The following is a 23,422-nucleotide window of genomic DNA, read 5'->3' as shown; positions in this document are numbered from 1 at the left end:
CCACAGTGTTTAGTACTCATTTCCACAGTGAGAGTGTACTTGTTTTTATGTGTGACTGTTTGCTTACTTATCTTTATGTAATAAAATGCTGAACTTCATATTTGTGGCCTCGATGCAGAAAATATGACTTCATTAAAATGTATTCATTCATGTTTGATGTATTTTTTTTTACATATTTTACATGCACGTGTTTCTTTTTCTTTTTCTTATTTTTACGTTATCTACGAGCCAGCTGGCCCAGGTGTCCGTTTTAAACATCAAATGAGACCCATGAGCACAAACGTTTGCCCACCCCTGGTAGAAACGTGCTGCATGTGCTGCTTATGAGTTCATAATAGCGACAATAGTTCCCGCCATCCATCATGCCCCGTCACCTCCTGCCAGTGAAAAGAAAGCCGGTGGCTCCAGGATCTCCGTCACAGGGGCGAGAAGAGGAGAATGGCTGTTTGTCTCGGGCGAGAGACGGAGGAGGGGTCTCGGTTCACGGAATTGTGAGGGGGGTGCCCACTTGGGGGCGGTCGTAGGTTGGAAGACCCCTGCTTACTGGGAGAAGGAGCCTTTCTTACTGGGTCCAGCAGTGGAATAATGCTCTCTATTTAGCGAGGAGCTTGCTTCAAAGGGCAGACCGAACAAGCAAGACAGAACAAGTGGACAGCGCAGCGTCTTTGTTCCATTTGTCGAATGAGCTCTTTTTGTGGCATGAATAAAAAGATTCCTTCACATATTTACTGGAATCAGAAGAGAGTGGGGCTGAAGGCATGGGCTTTGGGATGTGTCACTAAGCTCGAAGAACCTAAAAGTCTTAAAATTAGGTTTTGAGTTATACATTTGATGAATTTACACAGCTGAAGGTTGCCTTTAGGGGAATAGGGAACTTAAATACAGCGGGGCCTTGAGATATGAGTTGAATGTGATCTGTGTCCATGCTCGTAAATCACACATCTCTCAGATCATTTTACCCCTGAAATGAATGGAAATGACAAATACTCCATTCCAAATTCACAAAAAAAAAAAAATGTAAAACTGAAAACAATCATCAAAAATGAAATCATGAAAATTTGTCTCTGCTTTGTGAATCTATTATCATATTGTATGTCAAGCTTCAATTTTTGGTTAAGAAACATTTCCTTTACAGTTAATAATGTCAACAGTTAGCCCCCTGAAGACATTAATTTCTTTTACAAGATTTCCTATTGAAAAATAATTAATCTGGGATGTCACCCGGCATCCAGGAATGGATTGTTTTCAACCTTTGAAGTTCTGGCCTGTGGTACATTACAATTATTATAACATGCTGATAAAGAATAGCCCTCATTAATCAGAAACTGAGGCATGGACGTATAATGCCAGACACACTGAGTGAATTATTACAGTGTCTGCCACCACAGGAGAAGTCTCCAACTTCAACCCCAAATCATGAGTTCCATTGTGCTTTTGACTCAGATCATAATCGCCACAGCTTCATTGTGCCGGGAATCTGGCAGACAAAAAGCAGGAAATGGCCGGGAGTCACGCAAGCCATGTGGAGTGGGGCATATATATGAGTGAGTGAGTGAGTGAGTGAGTGAGTGAGTGAGTATAGAGATAGGGAGAGAGAGTACAGACAGACAGACAGACAGATAGATAGATAGATAGAGAGAGAGAGAGAGAGAGAGAGAGAGAGAGAGAGAGAGAGAGAGAGAGAGAGAGAGAGAGAGAGAGAGAGAGAGAGAGAGAGAGACAGAGAGTGAGAGACAGAGAGAGAGAGAGAGAGAGAGAGACAGAGATTTCTGTGGAGCTTGAACTGGATGTGTTGCTACCTGCTCCACGGTAAGCGGGGAGCAGATCTCCTCTCCTCGGAGGATCATGGAGCGCTGTGTCAACACCTCAGACAGCTGGAAGGAGTCCAAGCCAAGAAGCTCACTCACGTTACTGACCACTGAAAGCACATGCGCACACATACGGTACATAAAGTAATACTTTCAAAAGCAAATCAAGCGTTGATGTGTTTAATTTGTTCTGCAAGCAAGCTAGTAACTCAGTTCACTCGTATACCCACATGCTTGAGCCCGGCGAATTCTGCCTAGCAACAAGTGGCCTAAGCAAATGTTTTGCACGACCAATTTGTTCATCTTATTATTAGCACAAAAGTTTTATAATGAAGACTTGATCTATTTAAGCAGTAGTTAAGTAACTTGGATGCTTGGATAAGAGGTCGGACAGGGAACAAAAGAGAATGGCGCTCATGTTTCAGCCTGTTCAGGACCTGTTGCCGACCTGTCAATCAAACTCAGGGCAGAAGGCGGATGAATCCAAATGACTGGTATCAAGTTGTGAAATTAAATTCTTGAATCCTCTGGGCTCTTTGTTGGCCATTTGTGTTCAACTCGCTTTTTTTTTTTTTTTAGCATTTTAGCTGTGTTACCTCAAACTTCCCAAGGGTGAGGATGTTTGTCTGATGCTGTCATTTCTGACTTTAAATAATATATAAAAGATATGCTATCTATCCTGTCATACATTTTGGCTATATCATGGCAACCTTTGGTTGACTGAAACGAATGAAAACTTTTTTGAATTTTTTGGGAGGAAACCAATCTCCAGTTCTCTAAAACTCTCTTTCTTAACATTGATTATCGTCTTTTTTGTAACATGGGTTCATGAATGTGTACATTCTATATTAAGGATGGTGGTGATACTTTATGATCCTCTCCACTAATAAGTGCTTTGTTGCCATCTTGTGGCATCTACACATGACAAACCCATTTAGGGTTTAAACTAATAGTAAGAATTTATTTTGTTTGAAACTTTCTGAAGTAAAAGAAGCAACAACAACACCAAAAAAAAATTTTTTTTAACAATGGGAAACCATCGTTCACTTAATGTAGCTACGGCTTATCACACTTGGCACACTGTCCTCCTGTTTTTCTTTCTTACCTCCTTTGGACGTGATCTGAGCTCCGCCCGCTGTCATAAACTCAATGTTTCCCATCTGTAGGACGGCGGACAGCAGCTTGAACACATCTCGGATCTCCTCCTCGCTGAACTCCATCACCTGCAGCGCTGCCTGTGTCGCAATACGCAAAGGCCATTAAATGCTTGCATACAATCAAAACAATGCTTCAAGTTGAGGATAAACGTTTTAAGACTGTTGCCTTAATTTGTGATTTAATCAATTAAGGGTTCAATTAAAGCCCTTAGTTCCCCATTAAAGTCTCTATTCTTGAAGTCACTTAAGGTCAATCGCATGCTTTCTGTTCTCTTCAAAATGTTTCCACACAATCAAAATTAACCGTTCGTAGTTCACAAATATCAGAAACTGATTCACAGATTTGTGTGAACCACCTATTTCATTACTCATTAAAAAACATGGCATGTCCACATTTTGTGCTTATTCCCAAACACCGTAGGATGCCACAAGATGGCACCAAACCCCTGTCTAATACAAAAGTAGTGCTTTGGCAACATCACGCAGCATCTCAGTGCCAAAGAACTATGCTAAGTGAGGGGAGGAGTTTCCATTAGGCAGGTCAAAGCACTGGATAAGTAAAAAGTAGACTTTGGTGTCATTTTTGAATCCTGAAATGATAGGATTAATGTATCCATTCCCCCTAAAATTGGTTATATAGTTTATTGCATTATTGGTTATTGAATTAAATAAATAAAAGCATTATTAATCCTGGTATTGAAATAAACTATTTTACATATACTGTTTGACTATTTTTTTTTCTTCTTAGACCGGCCTCGGCCCATCATTTCATTTTAAACATCAAACTGTGAATAGTAGCCCACATTTTTAACTCCTAATCAAAGGTTGTAGTGCCCTCCGGTGGTGGAATACTGACCATGACGCTGTCGAAAAGCTGCTTGTCATCCAGGCTGCTGTCCTGCAGGCAGCCTGACTGGCTGAGGTAGTGGTACGACTCGGGACCCTCAGACAGCAAGTACATGTCTGCAGCAAAAGACAGAATGGACTCTTGATTACTTGCTTGGTTAACAATCAAAAAATACAGGTGTATCGCAAAATACTAAAATGCAGAAGAAAAGCTCATTATTTCAGTAGTTCAATTCATTCACTGCCAGTCATTATGGAAAATTTTTACATTTCCAATACTCACGTGATATTACATTCAATAATTATATATAAACCGAATCTACCAAATAACAGAATAGACTCCCTACTTTTTGTCCCGTCCCGTTCTTTTATAATTGACAGCAGAAAAATGTAGGTTTGCCAAAATACAGCCATTTCTCCCATGGACTCTGAAACTGTGTTTATTTCCTATAAAATGGGGCAATGATGTCATCTACCGGTGGTTGGGCATCAGTAAAGTTGTTTCCAAGTTTGATATTTACAGTGGAGCATGCTCAGATTCGCCCCCATTTAGCACCGCTCTAAAAAATACAATTGACAAGTATACTTGTCAAAGGCAGTGAATGAGTTAAAAAAATGAAACTCAAATAATATACAGGATAGGACTTTTTCCCTTAACTAAAGTTTCAACCCTATTCTAAAGTAAAGTGCAAAAGCCCCCACCTCTGTGGTCTTTGTCGGCCCCTGCTAACAGTGCGTAGAAGATGTGGTAGTTTCGTTCTCCCGGATTTTGACGCACCACTCGGTTCTTGAGAGGAGCGAGCAGATGACGAGAACAATGTTTTAAAAATATGTTCTTATCAGTTATGTTATTTCCTGTATTCCTGGTAACTCATCAGGAAGCTTTCAACACAGCCTACCTTTTCCAGCAAATCTGATGGCTGAAAGTCAAGAAGAATAACAAACATGCTGCTTCTAAAGTAAAAGACAACTTAAGGGATATACGCCACATATGCAGAATCATAAGCAAATGTTTTTTTTGTGTTTTTTTTAATCATTGTGAGTTTGTATTCATATAATAAGTGTATAATACACCATTGAAGGATACAATCAATGATGCAGCCTCCCTGGATGTTTCCGTTTTGGGAGAAGTGGAGCTGGATGAACTTTCCGAAGCGACTGGAGTTATTGTTGTACACAGTCTTCGCATTCCCAAACGCTTCCATGATGGGACTGATGGGATAAACCACAGTAAACTTTACTTCTGCAAGTGGAGGATTCTGAATGTATTACAAGAATAGGTTTTATATGTAAAAATATATAATAAAAAGGACCCTCCATTGCAAGGGTTACAAAACCGCAATATAGAAACACCCTATCTAAAGACTGAATTCACAGCACTTTTTTTGAAAGGTCTTAATAACAAAATTTCAAAAATAATACAAACATATTGCTTTTGCAATAAATGAGACAAACATATTGGTCAGTGTTGCAGTGTACTACTGATCCATATGTGTTTATCGTATACCTCCCATTTTTTTCAATCATTCACAGCAAAAGCGTGTGACTGTGAACCTGGAGCCCACAATGGAGGGGCGTTTGCTGTATGCCATTAAATTGACTTGACTAGCATAAATTCCCATTAACTTCCATAGATACAGCTTCCAATGTGCAATATTTCCCAAAGTGCTTACAGTTAAACTTCCAGAGTTAATCTACCAAAAATGTTTCCACCTCTTTGATACCACTACAACATTTGTACCTGCTTTGTATAAGCGCCTGCTCCACCCTGGTGGTCCTCTCTGATGCAGGCGTACCCGTCGAGTTTTGGCTCATCACTGAGAGGAATTTGAGCAGCAGCTTGGTGCTTTCCGTCTTCCCGGCACCGCTCTCCCCGCTTGACAATGTTCATCATCAGATGCATTAGCAACACTCAGTGGAGTAGTTAATGAATAAGCAGTGCTGGTCACTCAGTCATTACCTAATGAGCACACACTGGCTGTCGTGTCGCTTCCACAGGCAGCGGTAGCACTCGTTGGCGATGGCAAATATATGAGGGGGCAGCTCCCCCATCTGGTGTTTGCTATACAAATCCACGGAGGCGCCGTCGTACAGGCCAGCGATCTGCTTGTAGGGATTTACAGCTGCCAGGATCGAACCTATGTTGGTCTGAGAGGGTGAATGGAAAAGACACAGATGAGGCAAGTTCATGCATCTCTAACAGTGACAATCCAAACGTCGCTATTCACAGATTTTTAGGTACATCTTTTGTATTGGATTTTATTACAGTAGATTATATGTTGGCCATTGAGGGTGGATTCCATGCTCTAATTTGACTTCATTCACTGAAGCTGGTAATATTTGTGGATTCAGTTATTTAGCGCTTTAGGGTTAAGTATCTTGCAGATTGTATTGGTAGGTCATTATTCCAGCCTACTGCACGCATAACATACAGTTCTTGGATTGTTGTGTTAATAGAGGCTTAAAAAGCTGCATTCTGGAAGTAGGACTCAGAATACAGTTCACTGTATTTGTCTCATGTGCAGAAACTTTATGCAGAGAAGCATTAGTTCCACCTTCAACTACACTGCATTATTGATAGACAGCAATAATAAAAGGATACCGAAATAGAAACTGCTAATGCGTATTCCAATTGTAAGATGGAAGTAACAATTCTCAATTGACCAATCCCAGGAAAGCCGCATGTCTAGCTTTCCTCATACAGAACCATTTGTATAAATAAAGAATCATTTCAATTAGATCCCAGGCAGTTGCGTAAATAAACATAACTATTTGAGGAAATGTGGTATTCCAGTAATCATATAATCATTGTTAAAATGTTTTGGGGTTTTTTAACTGTTGGGAATCCTTGTGCCTTTTTGTTGGGTAGCATTGAACTACATTTCATTAAGTCATTTTTAATTTATCATTGCCATATCAGTAAAAATAAAATAAAATAAAATGTACTTGATAAAAAACGTGTATTTCTTTCATTATTTTATTTTTTATTTTTTTCCCCCCACCCAATCAATTTCAATCTGTATGTGTTACCATGTCAATATAATCTGCCCAGCGCATTCAGAAATTAGTGCTGGTCTATGTAACTTCAATGAATAATGGGACTGTTTCTTTACTCACAGTCAAAAGTTGAAATTCTAGCATGCACACAATAATGTCAGCGTTTTTTCCATCCTTCGATGGACTAGTCAGAGCAAAACTGCTCAGCTATGCACATGATTACATTTAACAATTAGCATCTCTGGTGAGTATGATGTATTTTATGAAATTTTAAAACGTTTTTTGGCATGTTATTAGCTAAATAATGATTCCAAAGTGCTTCAGATGAGGTATGTGGCACAGCTGTGTGCTGTTAACTTATGTTTTTGTATTCTTCTGTTGGTTTCTATAATTGTGACGTGATAGTGGTGGGATTAACCGAGGTAAGTCGCCACTGAAGGTACATTCATCAAATGCAGGTCCTGCCACTGCGTCTAGACAACAACGGGGGACGGCAATGGGGCCTTCTGTGCGTGTTCCAACAAGGTCCCTTACATAGATGTTGTCTCGCTGGTAGCGCAGAAAGAGGTTGTGCATGATGGCGGCTTCATGCAGCTCTGCCAGTGTGGACATGTCCTCCACTCCATGCATGCTGCTGGGGTGCATCGGGTATGCCATGTCCTTGCTTAGCTCCACCTTCTGCAGGTAGATCACCTGTAATCACACAGACACATAACTAGATTGCAGATGGTGACTGGTGATCCATCTGCATCCGTTATTAGAGAAATTGAGGACCAGGGAAAAACTCACGCAAGAATAAGAACAAGCAAACTTGAAGACTCAAACGTAAAATCTGTCAACTGTGAGGTCGACGCGCTAGTCACAACCTCATCGTGCTGCTTGCACAATCTAATGAGATTGCAGTGGCGCTTTGACTTGCAAGTTTGATCCATTCCGTGACTATATGCCCATTGAAATGAATGAAAATGCCTTTCATCTGTTCCAGCGCAACATAACATTTATGTTACATGTTTTTATCAAGACAAATAGCACTGTATTGGACTTGAAGATATGATGGGTAAGGGCGGAGGCGGGGGTTGTGTTTTTCCCAAGGCATTACCGCCAGCTCCTTTGGTGTATTCGGTTACATCCCAGTAGGGAGCAGACTTCTTGGATTTAGATTAGAAGACTCAGACTGCGCAGTCATCACAGACAGACACGGTGCTAATTGACGGCCGGCTCAAAGAATTTGCTGAGTGTGGCTGATTGTGTATCAGCTTTTTGGTGGTTCTTTGGAGAGGAAATAAATTCCGATGCCAATTGGCCATGGCAACAAGATGAAGCTACTCTGCTTTATTTATGTGCTGGACATCAATTTGTCTACAGAGAAACTTAAAGAGTTTATGTACTATGATTACATACTTCAATGCCCATGGACATTTGTGTTGCTCCTTCTGGTATGTGCGCCTTGGCCAATAGAGGGCAGTATAACACTTACATAATACAGAACAGGAAGAAGACTGTCTCTACTACTATAAGATCATTAATAAAGAATGAATTTTGTTACATTGCTTATTTGTTTTATTTTGATACAATAGCTGAATTATTATTTCAGGAGGCGACGAACCGTTTTACTTTCCTATATTTACAGTAAGCACAGTGTTGATGTTCAGCGGCTTACTATAACGTTAAATACACTTTTTCGAAATAAAACCTGTCCTTTTCTGATCATTCACCTACTAGTTCGAGAGCTAAGAATTTTTTTTAGGTGGTACTTGTGGATTGGTTGAAAACCACTGTAATACATATTGACTTGAATGTGTAATATGTTATCCCATGCCAGTGGTTGAGTAATTCCATGCAGAATGTTACTGGTGCATGGGCGTATGCGAAGACAAAAGCACAATAACAAAACGGTCATCTGCGGCAGTTAAGATTTTGAGGACAACGACCTCGGGAGAGAAAGGCAGCACGTGTGATGATGTCATCCACCCATCAGATTTACAGGCAGCTGAGTGTAAATATTTAACCCTTTTTTTTCCCTCTGTCCACATGAGTCACTTAGCATCCATTGTGAGATCACTTACTTTGCGTGACTGATGCCATTATCAATGCCCGGAAAATGTACTCATAATGAAGGAACATCGTCCACTTCCCACCAGTTGACAGGCTATGACATTCTTTACATTCTTACATTTTGCACGGTGTGAGCAAAAAAAACAAAAATAAATCCATGATAACAAACAACTGAGAGAGGATATTATTAGGTTTCACTTTCAAAACAAATCCAATATATAAATCAAGTGAGGAATGTCTATTCATACCCATTTTCAGATATTCTATATACACTCAATCATTTTGACTAGATGCGTCTTTCACTTCAAGTGGCTTTTGTTGTGGATCCCCAGTGAACAAAGCCGTGTTCGGATTTCACAGTGCAGGCTTTGGAAGCCTCAGGGAGTTTTTCCGAAAACATCTAAGACCGTCGCAGAAAACCGAGCAGGAGTTAAGGTTTCACTGTTCTCCATTTCATCCAGTATGCTTTGGTCCCAGGTCATTCCCAGCCAATAATTCACTACCTTCAGAGACTCAATAGACCCTCTTAGATTATTAGATCTGTTTGACACCAATTTGCAGCTTCATTAGTGTTGACAAGATGAGTGATGCAATGATGAACAAACACACGTGTGACATGTGATTAGAATTAGGATGCAGAACAGCTTTATGGTAATTTGTTTGAGCATTTATTCAATATTCTTGATAGGCGCTGGTAGGTATGAGTAACTGTGACAATACAACAAAAAATTCTACTAGTTAACATCTAGCGTTTTACGAGTAGTACTAGTAGCACGCAGATGTTGTCCTACAAGAATTACTTCATTTATAACGCTAAACTCTAAACCTAAAGGAAAATAATAGCAAATACAAACAATAAACAATAAACTGTACAATATAGTAATAAAAAATACAGTAATCCTTATTTTGCATGTAATTCCACTGTTAAATTCTAGATAGCAGCAGTGGCACACTTTTCTTTGTCACTGTGAGTTTAAAAGAAAAGAATGAAAACAGGAAGTATTTCAGCTCAGCCTAGTTGTTGCTGAAGATTATTGAATGTCAAATCCTCTTCAGTCCTGCTTTCTACGCCTACAGTCATGATTATTGATGAATATTGTAAGGTAAGTTTTTTTTTTTTTAGCTTTGAAAAGACACTTAGGTTATATTTAAATAAGGTATTTCTGTATCGAGGATTTCACCGGCGTGGTCTGGAACATAACATCATAGTGAATATAATAAGGTTTATAACAGTAGCCCTCAATAATGGAAACACGTTACCACTAAGATACAGTAATTCTATTTGTCCCAATTTTTTGAATTTTCTTAATAGTGAGGACAAAGAGTGTACGACTACATGGACCTTAAACTGTATATCAAGGATAAATGCTCAAACGGTGTCCCATAGGATACTCTTCTTTTGTTTGCTGCTCAGTGAAACCACACCCTGCTTTTGCTGCTTTGTTCAGCCAGGCAGCTCTACTGAATATTCAGAGAAAGAGGTGGATGTCACAGTGTACACAAGCCAAGGCAACAAAACGATCGCCTCTTGTGGGGATTTTTGACAGATGTGCATAGTGTGACGTGTTAACGTGGCGTTAAAATTGTAAAAAAAAAAAAAAAAAAAAAAGATGTTGGGAGCTACACAGAAGCTTTATATTTTATAACGGCTAATATTTGCAAGCATTAAACAAATCCAGCTGATATATATAATCGATCCATCACAGATGCTTGGATTAAAGTTGTTATCTCACATAAAGGCTCCATTCACTTATAAAAATGAAGGGCCATCAAGTGACCTATTTTAAACCTCGACTTATTGCTTTAGTAGGCAATTGGACTTATTTTTCTCAATGTGTGCATTCCAAAACAAATCCATCTTTTGTGGTGTGGACAACTACAACACTCCTCAAATGTCTGACTGTTTATCCCCCACCTTCTCCTCTCTTGCCCTGGTATGCTGCTGAAACATTACTGTTACTAGATTTGTCTGTAGTGAGCTAGGGAGTATTACAAAGTTTGCAAGTTTGCACTTTTACCACTATGATATGCTACAACAATATGTTTTGCTTGTATAACTGGTGTTATTCTGACAATGACAATACAATTTCTATTCTATTCCATTCTATTCTTTTAGCATACCCCCCAAAAAAGTAAACTACAACAACTACTCTGTGTATAACTTTTGGCTAAAATGCCTTTATTGGGTTGACGTCAGGTAACAGGACCACTTCCTGCATCTCTTTGTGTGCACCCCTCTCAAAATAACAGACACACTGTTAATCCAGCTGGTGCCATCTGCCCACATAGAACACACACACAGATGGACACACACCCTTACCACAAGACCTCTTTGTTTTTTTGTGTACTCTCACCTCATCCCTCTTGTGCAGGTCTAAGACAATGACAAATGCTGATGTGCTGGTTGATGTGACAGCAGCCAAGTCAGGCTGTTAAAGCCCAGACAAGCTTGCCTCAGGAGGCTGCAAGACGAGCACTTTAGACACCAAGCAGCACCACTGAACCGACTGGTAATGGTATATCACCGCCCTGAGGGAGGAGGGGGGGAAGAAAGGCTGCCAGGATACATTTACCAAAACAAGATCTGACTGACATGGCACCTGCGTGTAAAAATAGAGGAGCCCAAAACAGAACCTCCAACAGACATATAATGAGCTCAAATGAGAGGTTTAAATAAGAAACCTACTATCACATCACATTCCTGCTGTTCTACTTGATACTTTTAAAGTAATAAGCACTGAAGAAAATCGCCCATTCATACAACAAGGTTTTAAACTTTGGCTTTTTGGGGAGTTAATGGAAACAAGAACAATGTTAATCTGAGTGTTAGTTGCACAAAGTAAATTCTCGGATCGTAAAGAAAAGTTTCTATGCATAAATTGGAATCCAAAGAGGCTTTTTCTTCTCCTATTTCTTATCATTCACATTCCTCCATTTTGTTCCAAAACACAGTCAATATTCTTGTTGAAATTTGTTCTATGGACTGGATGTGGAACAGTTGCTAAACGTCTTGATCCTGTGGACACAAACAATCCTTGATACCCGTTGAGTTACTTCCTACGTCGCTGCCCAAAAACCTGTAGGTCACTAGACAACAAAGACTGGTTAAGGGAGAGAACACGCACGAACACATGTTTGTTTTTCACCCTATTTTCAAAGCTATTTTTCACGTCCATCATCACGACACTCTCTCCATTTCCGACCATGGGGAGCAGGATTTCCTCCAGACACAGACGTCCAAAGGCTTACAAAAAGGTGTTGACCACAGAGCAGCCGCAACTGAAACACGCGTACGTGAACTTCCTGCAAGCACCCCCACTTCCTAAATACATGTTAACGATTGAGGGCATTAGCTTACGTTCAGTGGCTCAATGCAAGTAAAGGAAATCATTAATTTTGTCTGTCTAATTCGGTTGAGTTTTCTTTTCAATGCTGTACAAATCTATAGAGGTATTTAAGGTGTATTTTCTGACACATTCATTGGCATGCATCTCTTCCTACTGAGCGCCTAACCTCTGATAAACGGTGAATTCACTGTCATAGTGTCATACTATAATTTTAAGAGATTGCATAGAGGGCTAAAATGTCAGAGGAATGTTGGAATTCTTCAAATTTCAAGCTGTTTGATCCAGGAAAGCAGATTGCTGAAATTTCCATTTGTATACATAATCTGAAGGTACTTGTATTAAAATATTCTTTATAATATTGCAGACTGATCCAAAGATCAGAGAAGAGTGACCTCTTACCTTCCCATAGTCAGTGGTGAGGACCAGCGATGTGTCATCACAGGAGCTGACAGTGGAGGGGAGGAGTTGGTCTTTATGTCTCAGCCACACACGGGAGCCCTGCAACATTGTTATGAAACCCCACAGCGTTAGCACCTTAAATCAAGGCTCATTGCAAAAATGCTGGCTCAGTATTAACTCGTTTTGTAACGTTTTTGTACATTTTATTGTAACAAAAAGTTGCCTACAAACAACAGAAAAGTCTGGGACAACGCATTCAAGTTTGGTGGAGATTAGAAGGAGCTTGATTTTCTGCTATTGCAGTAACATTCCACTTGCATAGGGGCCAGAGATTTTGCTTGGACTTGGATAACCTAATTATTCAGGTTATTCGATTAATCACTTCAGGCCTACTTGGCAATGCATTAGCATTATAATTTTCAACAACAAAAAATTAAAAAATTGAACATCGATTCAGATCAGATTATAGCTCTAGCAAGACAATTACACCTGAGAGTAGTGTTAGTGTACATATCAATATTAAGTTCCTGGCTTTCCCAGAGTCCAGACATGTGAATTAACAATGCGATCAGCAAGCGCAATAACAGGAATCCTGAAGTATGCTTGCCATTTCCTCAAAGCAAAGGAAGATGCATTTTTAGACCTGGCAAGCATGTTAAAGTGATTGCAAGACAATGCTTGTGATAGGACTGCATTGCTATTCATTAGCGTCACAAACAAATGTGCATTTTATCCCAATACATTGGAAGTCCGGGGAAGAATTCAGGGTGATTCATCATCATTGCTCTAGTCAAAACTCACATTATTGAGCCAATGAAGACTGTTCATCAGCTCAAAAAGGATCAGGAAACACGGAACAAAAGGGAATTGTGTCCAACAGAGCATAAAACTGAACTGATCAATATGCATGGATTCCACTTGGAAACCTAATATAAAACAAGGTCACCACTTTTAGAAATCAATCCTCATTAACTATTTAAAAGGAGCGGCCACGTGTGCGCAACAATAATCCATGGGGGGAAAACATACTTCATCAGGCTTTTTTTAAAACAGAGTAATTGGTTAGATACTATAAATGCACTCTACAGAAGTAGTTGGTCTCTATTTCCTAGACAAAACGTCACTTCCAAAACTTCTTCCATCACCATTCAACTCCCTTCTGTCGACTAATGGAGAACAGCTAAAAGGGGTTCTCTCAAACCACCAGGGACAACAGTTTGACGGGTCGTGTAAATTAGGAAGAGGAGGATGAGCAAGACAGTGTGCAAAAAGGCAGAAACAACTACTACCGAAACTACAGCACATGCCGATGCATAAACAATTTTATTGAGGGAATGTGAGTACCCGTCTCTACTCGGCATGTTTGGCCTACTCATGGAAAAGCCGCTTCACGCTGAGGTCCAGATTATTAGGATTTATTCCACAGACAATCAGGTGCTCTTATGTAACTGGAAATCACAGGGTGACGGGGTCTCAAGCAAAATATTGTTGATTGACGCTGCGGACAGTATTTTACTAGAGCATTTTGGACAGTCTATTTAAAAAAGTCAATAGGCTTCTTGCGGCTTGACGTGGAGCTTGATCGTAGATTGTGAGATGTAGATATTTCAAATATAATAATAAAAATAATATCGTCACAGTATCAAATCGTGATTTACCCGTATCGTCCCACCCCTATTTGAGACACAAGGAATATTTCTAAAGAGATGACTTGAAGACAGAAGCATCTCTACAGAATAACCATTCATATTGTGACTTGTACTCCAGGCGTAGAACCTTCAAATATTTGTTATTTGTTAGACTCTTCAAATGTGAGACGATTTACAGTAGCATATATATCATATGTTCAAGGAAGTATGTGTCCTGGCTGGGCCACAGGAGTGACTACGAAGCCCAAGATGCATTTGTCCAGATGCTTTTCTTTCTTTATCGCCGATAAGTTTGTGATAAAAAACAGTCTGACGCCGTCTCAGCAACAGATGGTTCTTTCAAAACTCCTCCCGCTTGTCGCTGCCTTCATAAAGCGTCTTGTCACTAAGTCAGGACAAAGGCGGCCACCGCTGACTGACTGAGAAGCTCGGAAGTTAACCAGGCGGAAATATCCCAAACAAAGGCCAGCTGGGCCACAATGGGCACATGTCAAACCACCCCACCCCCCCCAACTTAAATCACCTGGTGTGGCCATTCTGCCTTAAACACAGGGGCCACTTCTGGCACACTCATCATTGCAATCAAGTGGGGTGTAAATTCAAACTTCTGTTTCTGGTGAACAGATGTTGAAATATGCCTTTAAATTCCTCATGCTGCATGTCACAAGGCACGTAGAGCATTGCTGGGACACAACTCGTTGACAAAAATGATCCAAGTCCCTGAAGCCAAAAAAGATGCGATCCCCAGAACCAAAGGCTTTAGTTTCTGTAGCTTCTACGGTAACAAACGATCTGGAGAGTGCTAATGAACGAGCCTTAAATATTTTAGTGCTTACACAGGACAAGGTGCTGCGGACACAAGCGCGGGCAGTATCGAGTGATCAGATCAAAAGTCATGACAAAGAAAGAAAGCTAATAAAAGCAACTCAACCAGGAAACAGAAGATGATCTGCGGGTTTCTTGGAGTGTAGCTTGGTTCAAATATGACCGAGTGAAAACAACCATAATAGATGCTAAATCGCCAGATGGAGTGGCCGTTTAAATGCAAAGTTTTCATCTAAAACTGAATAAAAAAATGTACAGTTTAGTAGGGGTGTGAATTGCCTAGTACCTGACGATTCGATTCGTATCACGATTCACAGGTCACGATTCGATTCGATACCGATTAATCCCGATACGAATTTATAAGTCGATTGTTGCGATTTTTTTCATTCAAATTTAGAAAATACTAATCAGTAAGCTTGTAGAGTGTAAGATTTATATGAAAATGTATTATTTATTTATCTGAAATTTCAGTCTTATAGAGGTTGTAATCTGTTTCATGTTTGAACAGCATTAAAATAAAATATTAAGGCTTAATGTTCCGTTCATATAACATTCTTCCATGCTCAAGGTGTGAATCCTAACCCGAAGTCAGACGTTTTGTTGAATATTTTTCCATTAAAAATGGAAGTTTAAAAATCGATTCACACACACACACAAAAAAAAAAAAGGCAATGATGATAAGACGTTGAATCGGTAAGACTACCGAATGAACAATTCTGAGCTCTTAAAAAAAATTTTTTTTTTTAAATTAAAATAAAAAAATCGTTTGTTTTTTTAATCGATTCGAGAATCGCGCGATGTAGTATCGCGATATATCGCCGAATCGATTTTTTTTAACACCCCTACAGTTTAGCGTTTGCCTGAAACGCTAACCCTGCTGTATGAGTGTCCATTAAAAAGCCAGAGGGACGATTCCCAATGGGCTAAATCCGCAAGACAACATTGCAGGATAAGTTGCCTTACTGAGTTTAGAACATTCAGACATGAAAATTGGTTCTTGCATGAGTGTCCATTAAAAAGCCAATGGGACAATTCCCACTGGGCTATCCACAAGATACTGGGATAAGATTCCTTTCATTACAGCATTCTGACATGTGACTAACAAAACCCTGGCAGTAAGGCAGAAACAAAAGCGTATTTGTAATTTGTTTTCCTTTAAACGCCTTGACAAGTCACGTTTTCGATCTTTCATAACAAATCATTTTATTAAGGATTGCCTGCAGACTACATTTTAAAAACCTTTAAAACAATGCAAGGTTTTGTCACTTCTATGAGTAGGAACACAGGCCAAATTCAAGGATTTCACTCAAATCTCCGGAATGCTGAGTTGGTGTAACACACACAGAGGTGAGATTAAACATGTAGGCCGAGTTTGGCTGGAATGGGAATCTGGGCAAAAGGTCCTTCCAGGTCTTCCAGGCCTCAAATCTTCCAGATGGGGGTGAGAGCTTTACTTTCCCCGCAAATGGATCAACACATTCCGGAAGTAACAGATTATACTCGTGCTTCACTCATCCCAATCACAATATAATGAGAATATTTTCCACTAGTCGCTGAGCTGAAATGGGATACTCAACACTTAAGTTCTCATAAACTCAAGCGACTGTCAGAATACGAGTCAGCTTCAGATATCCTCAAGTGAAGTGGGAAAAAACGAAGGCGCTGTCATGCCTTCAAATGTGGGCAAGAAAAGACAATCACTGCAGATGTTCATTGAACTAGACACGAAGAAACAGTCAAACAAACAAAATGACAGCATTCGTCAGGAGCTCACGCCCAAACAATTACAGCAAACTAACCCGACTCCAATCATTATGTGACTCATTAGTCCACGCCCCTTAAAGGCTCACAGCTAGGGATGGGTACCAAAGTCGGTACTTTATTTATTGTTTGAATTATTTATTACTGTACGTAAAATGGTACACCGTTGTTTAATTTTACTTCTTCCTCTTTTGTTCATTTGTTTTAAACTTGTGAGGTAAAATAAATGTAAATGTTGAGATGTTATTTTTTAAATAAATCATCTTTTATTACCACGAACACATATGCAAAAGTACCAAAAACTGGTACCATTGAATACCGGTATCGGAATCGATATACGACAGGAATCTGTACCACATGCTTAAAACTTGAAAGGTGTACTACAATGCATACATTAGTTACACTTTATAAATCCAGTTTATTTCTTTGCATGGTGTTTTCTGTTTTTATGCAACCAACACAGTAATTATTTTCTTTATATTTAAGTAATAATAATAATAATCTTCTTCATTATTTTTATTAGAATTTTAATCAATGTTATATATAATATATATTTATATATTCATATAATAAATTGGAATTTTATTTTAATTAATAATGAATTAATTATTTTTATTTAATACACAAAATAATTGTGCTATAGGGCTGGAGCAGATTCCTGGCATTTTAATGAACTTCAATGGGGAAAATGGCTTTCTCTGCAAATTCAGTTATCGACGACAAAAATCACACAGAATAAATCAGGCTGTCTTTGTTTCTAGCGTGGCTTAAGGGTGGGCAGGGGGCAGGCTGCTTGACCGAGGGCACAAATCAGATGATTAAAAGCAACCTCCAGCATCTGCGCAGGAAGACGTGAATTAAAGATGATGGAGGAGGCAGCTGATCAGAAATTAGCTAATGGAGGAGGAGGAGCCCCATGGGGAACAGGGCTTCCCCCAGTCTAGTGTGTGGGGGAGTGTTCATTTGGTTGCTGTTCATCATCAAGCTGTCTGCAACCCCCTGCTGAGGCCTTAAGGCAGAATGATACTCTACATAACGTTCACACATAGACCCCAGTTCGTTCTGCTTTTAAGTGATTTGAATCAACATATTAATGAAACAACTAGTAAGAACAATCTGGCAAGTACCTGCAGATTTGTCAGTAGCCACGTGCACATGAGATCATCCGCACGGGTGTGTCCAAGGGTTAGTGAGCCCTTCCCCCCTAATATGTCATTCACAGCGTGTTGGAGAATATAAAATTTGAAGTCGATGGACAAAAGGGATGGCTTATTATTGAGAGGCGATGTTTTGGGGTCAATATTAGTTCACTTGAAATCAGCTTTTTTTTTATTTTTTATAATGATTGTTTTGTTCACATTAAAACATTACAGTATAAGACCAAGATAATGACATTAAAAAAAAAAAAGATTCTTGCCCAGTTTTCTCTCTGTTGCAAAGTTTATCAAATACTCAAAGACAGACTGCTGTAAAACAGTCAAATGTTCTGGCTGTGTAGTTATTAGTTAATATGTTTATTGTTGAAAATGTTAAGGGCCCCAAAAATGAGTTATTTTATTATATTTTTTAAATAACATTACAAGTTTTGTTTTAAAAACAACCACATGCTGAAGATTTGCTTTGTCAGTCCGTTTGGCTTAATGCTAACAAACAAAGCAAAACGTCATTGATGGGCTAACGGATAGCATAGATGTGGCAGCGTTGCAAGTGTAACCCTTTATGAAACGGAAAATTGAAGACAAAAACGTGAGAAACTGCTGATGACAGCAGATGAAAAACTACAGCAATCACCCGATGTCTGATGGGACAGCAATCTTCGCAGCGGTGACTGTTGTCCCTCTTCCTGTCTGTCTCCTTCAATCCCGACTGAGCTCACTTGCGGGTAGCACTGGGGTCACACAGCAGGAATACCGGAGATATCCCTGGAATGCGTTTGAATAAAAGACAGAGGAGTCGGACTGAGGGAGGCATCTGAGGCTCGCCAATTGTGGTTGGTGTGAATGACGGGTCAGTGGACCCTTTGGGTCCAGTGACTCCAGTTACATTACTTTGACCTCAGCTCATAAATTCATTGGAACCAAATTAATTACTTTTGGAGCTCAGTGGCGTGCAAAGACCTAACACACAAACCCTGTGTGTGAAAAGGTTGGTCGCACCAGCGCTACCAGGCAAAAGTTAGTGCAGAGACCTGTTGTACCCTTGACTTCAGCCCCCAGTTGTAGCTGTAATCTGTTTAAGTTACAATCATTGGAAAATTAAAAGCACAGGAAAGAGAGATGGAGACACAAAATATTCCATAATAGTTTCGCCGAAGGGAAAGTCAGCATCTGGGCTGACAGCAGTAATCACAGGCTAGCTATTATTAAGCTGCAGCGCGAGAAGGGATTTAAGCTAGACTCTTATTACTAGCTCATAGAGTCGGTCGGACGAGGGCGGCCAAGGTCAAGGCCAAGAGTCGTTTAGTGTGCCAGGCGAGGCCGTGGTAAACAACGACTTTAATTTTCTCTGGCTAAGCATCCCGGATAAACGCACAGCATGCAAATCTAGCAAAAATCCGTCCTTTGTTGGTAGCCAAGCGCAAAGGACTGGTCTAGTTTGGGAAGCAACCTCTGGTTCTAGAAAAAAAAAGGACTATATCCCTTTTCATACTGCTTATTAAAGCCATATAGAAATATACTTTCCACCTTGAATTCCCCATTAATAAAACACATTCTGCTGAGATTCAAACCTAGAATGGTTGGTGACATGTGCCACAGGTATCTTGTGGATGGAAAACTAGGTGAATGTTACACAAGAACATTGAAGTGACTTATCATTCAGAGAATGACACAATCGACCTCTGAGACACACTTTGAGGAAAGATGGGTGTTAAGAAGAGAGACGGCTGCATCACAGCTAACTCATTCAAACCCTTTATAAGGGCATTGGAGGGAGAATGACTAATCAGAAAGTTAGCACAGCAGTAAGGGGATTTGAAATTGTGACGTCACTGTGGCAAATTACAACCTCAAATGTTTCCCACTGGATAATTAGGGCTTTTGGTCATGATGTGATCCTCTTCAAATACACTCTGTAGGAACATTTTTAAATTTAGTTTCCTTGCTTTATTCGTGCCCAGTCAGACCAGAGTGCATCGCCCTAAGTCAGCTGGGATAGGCTTCAGCTCACAGCCTCACACTTGACTAAACAGTCACAGAAAACAAATCAATGAATGGATATTTTATTGATTGTGTTTTAAGCCTACTCGGGATGGGCCTCCATTTGTCCCTCATGTAAGTTTAGGTTGAGGCCAGGGTGAAGGCTATTTTAACGTAGGCCATTATGGCGGTACTTCTAGAACCACTGCACTCCAATGAAGCATCACTCAGTACGTTTACTGCTTATCCATCATCACAAACTAATAAACGGGATCAATGATCTCCTCTCCTCTATTGTTACAAACACAGCAACTTTAATTATGGAAGAGTCATGATACAGACGGCTAAAGCTAACACCGACAGCGGGACGTTATCACAGCACTGACCGGCTTCACTAATAAACGGGCGGGTCAGGTCACAGATGCCAGAAATGCAAGCATGAGCTTGCAACATCAATTGTTTGATTCATTGCTTGATTTTCAACTGCTTCATATGTTTGGTCAAGGAAATTTAGTAAAAGGACCATGAAAAGTGATAAAATTGTGCTACAACTGCATTTTTGGGCCTTAAAACTACTAAAACTGTGAAAAACTTTCCTTATTAAAACTTCCTTATGTAGCCATATACCAAAACAACATTACAAATTTTTCAAGTGAGACCATTTTGCAAGTCTTGATTACTACCTAAGATGCAGCAGGATTTAAAAAGGAATGCCATTTTTTTCTCATTTCCTCCTTCCTCACCTCGCCTCACTTCCTGACTTCCTTCCTCGCTAAATCTACCCTCTGTGAGGCTTGAGGTGGAGACGCGCTGATCTCAGATGGCTTTAACAGCTGGAGGAAATGACAAGCGAGTTAAGTTACCCACTTTCACAACAGAATCCTTCTAAAGCATGTTAATCTGCATGGCTCGAGCTTGAAAAAAAAGCTGACTGGACTGCATGTTTTAGGGCTGGGAAGAATGCTTGCGGTAACCTAAAGCCCGGCCGTGGCACTTCTACACGACCCGGGATGACATGCCGGCACGGCTGGGAATTTCAAGGGTCGGGGGTAAAGACTCCGGGATTGCGTCTGGTCAGAATATCTTCGAGGGGAAGGAATCTAGCCTGTAATGCGAGGGTCTCCTAGGAGGGCGTTAACGGGTGTGGAAAGGGCCTTCGTTTGGCTTCACAGTGTGAGGCAGCTGCCACTTTAAAGGCCTTGAATTGCCAAGTTTAAAATTGAACATAGCGGCTCGACAGGATGCTTCACAAAGGCTATAAAGCCTCTGCTTCCTCCACGGAGGGGTGAAAGACGCAAATCCGCACCCAGTATATCATCAGTCAGAGGTTAAAAAGCACTGACAAGACAGAGGAGGGGTGGACCGGGTGTGGATTCCAGGCAGTGCGGATGGACGGAATGGTTTTAAGTGGGTGGGTCACGCAATCATGTACCTGCCATCTGCACAACCAGGAACTTCAACATTCATCAGCATCAATGAGAAGTCAACATCAAACGGCTTATCTTGCTTTGACAAGAAAGCTTGAACTCAGAGCCATGAATCAGGCCTCAGATTGATCCCAGGTTGACTCACTGTAATCCACTCGGAAGATGTACGAGTATTTTTATATGTAATGTAAATATGGAAAACCAAAAAACAATACTCTAAAACCATCTGTAACTGTTAACTCCTGATGAAAGTACATTACAAAAGGCAATTCCAAAATAAAGTAATACCGGGAGTCGCATCACTGCTCACAGATGTGAGTCAGAACAGTGTGACCCATCAAGTCTACAGAACGACAGCATGGTGTGTTTGCGTGTATGTGTCTCTGTGCAGATGACACATGCACACTACTTGCATGCAGTCTACACTCACAAACTGCTTGGGACTGCTAAATAAAAACAAGAGGACAACATGCTTCAACCGTCCCAAAAGGGACACACATGAAGAAGTGCATTGACATTGTCATGTGGCTCTGCTTGTTTGTAATGGGATTATCGGAGCACAATTGAAGGGGATTATAGTGGGATGCATATCAAGTACAAGACAGAATTGGAGGATTTTCTGCCCCCCCCTTACTTGTCGGTTATTGACATCGGCACTTCTAAATTATTGTTTTATCGGTATCGGTTGAAAATAGCATTATCGTGAATCCCTAGTGCGAACAAGACTCAACAGAAATGACATCAACAAGCTAATTTAGGTAAGTCATCACTTACTTACTCAGTGTTCTGCTCAAACCAACACAACCCTGTTACTCATTATCCAAAACAGACATATGAATATCAAACTTTTTCTTTATCATATTCGCTGAGTTTGTTCTTGAGCTGCTACTATACTCAAGAAACCTACTGACCTCTATAGCAGGGCGGATGCTCATAGGTGCTGCCAAAAAGCTTAAGACAAGAGTCAGTAGCAACAGTAAAAAAAGAAATTGCAGAGATTTGGCAGATTCATAGACGCAACCTACATACTCAGCTCTGTTGCCCATCCCGCAAATGTATGCTGCTTACAAACGTGGCACCATTTCAAGGGAAATAAACAGGCTTTTATAAGGTAATAGTGCCAAGAGCATTTTTCCAAAAAAATAAATATTCTATGAGACATAAATCTCCTTACTTTTTGAGCTATCTTTCTCACCACTTTTCCCCATATCCCACCTGACTAAATTGGAAAAAAGGCCGGGTACACCCTAAACTGGTCACCAGCCAGTCGCAGGACACATATTGATCATCAACTACAATTGAGATTCTTCACCTATGAACGTGAAACTGTAAAGCAAGAAGAGGTTTATGTCAAAAATGTCACACAAGCAAATTCCACAATGAAAGGCAAGAAACTGAATTTGGACCCTCGACCTCAAAACTGTGAGATTCATGGCTACCCACTATGCTGGTGATGGTTGAACTGGACTAAATTTAACACCTAATTTTCTTGAAAACATGAAAATATAAATATACACAAACATGAACCAAATAGTGACTTTATTTAAAAAAAATATTGGTGTCTAAAGGACCCACGTATGGTTAGGTGGGAACATGAAAGAGAATTTGTTGTTGTTTAAACTGCCAGCGCCCGTGGACGAAATAACACAACAAAGAGTCAAAAATGACTTTAAAACCTGAAAGACCAACTTAAAGTAGGCAGAGGGATGAGCGACTTTACCTCCAAGAAGAATGTATCCATGTTGACGAGGTCCGACCTGCCGTCCCTTTGTAGTCTGACTTGAGGGGACCACAGTCGATGAGGTGAGGAAAACCTTACTCCATTTCAAATTTCCACCTATCCTCCCGCTGGCTGCTAAGCTTCTGGGTCACAAACGAGACATGTTCGGCTCGGTTCGGATAACTTCCAGTGTTTTGTTATGTTGTTGTTGTTTTTTTGCCCCGGTGGAGAACGTTAAGCTACTACTGTTGTTTTGTGTGTGTATCTGTGTGTGTACGTATCGTGTATGTGTGT

At 40.2% G+C, this 23,422-nt stretch overlaps 1 protein-coding gene across 3 annotated transcripts in view; it reads right to left on the bottom strand.

The window, feature by feature from the left end:
• The window catches only part of myo10l3 (myosin X, like 3), a 56,413-nt gene extending 32,991 nt beyond the window's left edge, over nucleotides 1-23,422 (bottom strand). For 2 of the 3 annotated variants that reach the window (XM_077536720.1, XM_077536721.1), the window contains exons 1-11: nucleotides 23,129-23,422; nucleotides 12,610-12,708; nucleotides 7,343-7,501; nucleotides 5,772-5,959; nucleotides 5,553-5,687; nucleotides 4,899-5,023; nucleotides 4,711-4,724; nucleotides 4,514-4,598; nucleotides 3,822-3,928; nucleotides 2,914-3,043; nucleotides 1,800-1,918 (exon numbers count right to left, since the gene is read on the bottom strand). In XM_077536720.1, the coding sequence (XP_077392846.1) occupies nucleotides 1,800-1,918; nucleotides 2,914-3,043; nucleotides 3,822-3,928; nucleotides 4,514-4,598; nucleotides 4,711-4,724; nucleotides 4,899-5,023; nucleotides 5,553-5,687; nucleotides 5,772-5,959; nucleotides 7,343-7,501; nucleotides 12,610-12,708; nucleotides 23,129-23,149 (1,182 nt within the window). In that variant the 5' untranslated portion in view covers nucleotides 23,150-23,422. Of the gene's footprint in view, nucleotides 1-1,799; nucleotides 1,919-2,913; nucleotides 3,044-3,821; nucleotides 3,929-4,513; nucleotides 4,599-4,710; nucleotides 4,725-4,898; nucleotides 5,024-5,552; nucleotides 5,688-5,771; nucleotides 5,960-7,342; nucleotides 7,502-11,217; nucleotides 11,338-12,609; nucleotides 12,709-23,128 lie in introns of those variants that run through there. The other variant, XM_077536722.1, reaches the window with a different exon arrangement.

The sequence above is a fragment of the Festucalex cinctus genome, chromosome 11 (genome assembly GCF_051991245.1).
Source record: "Festucalex cinctus isolate MCC-2025b chromosome 11, RoL_Fcin_1.0, whole genome shotgun sequence".
Taxonomy (NCBI): Eukaryota; Metazoa; Chordata; class Actinopteri; order Syngnathiformes; family Syngnathidae; genus Festucalex; species Festucalex cinctus.
This window is presented reverse-complemented; position numbering and strand designations above follow the sequence as displayed.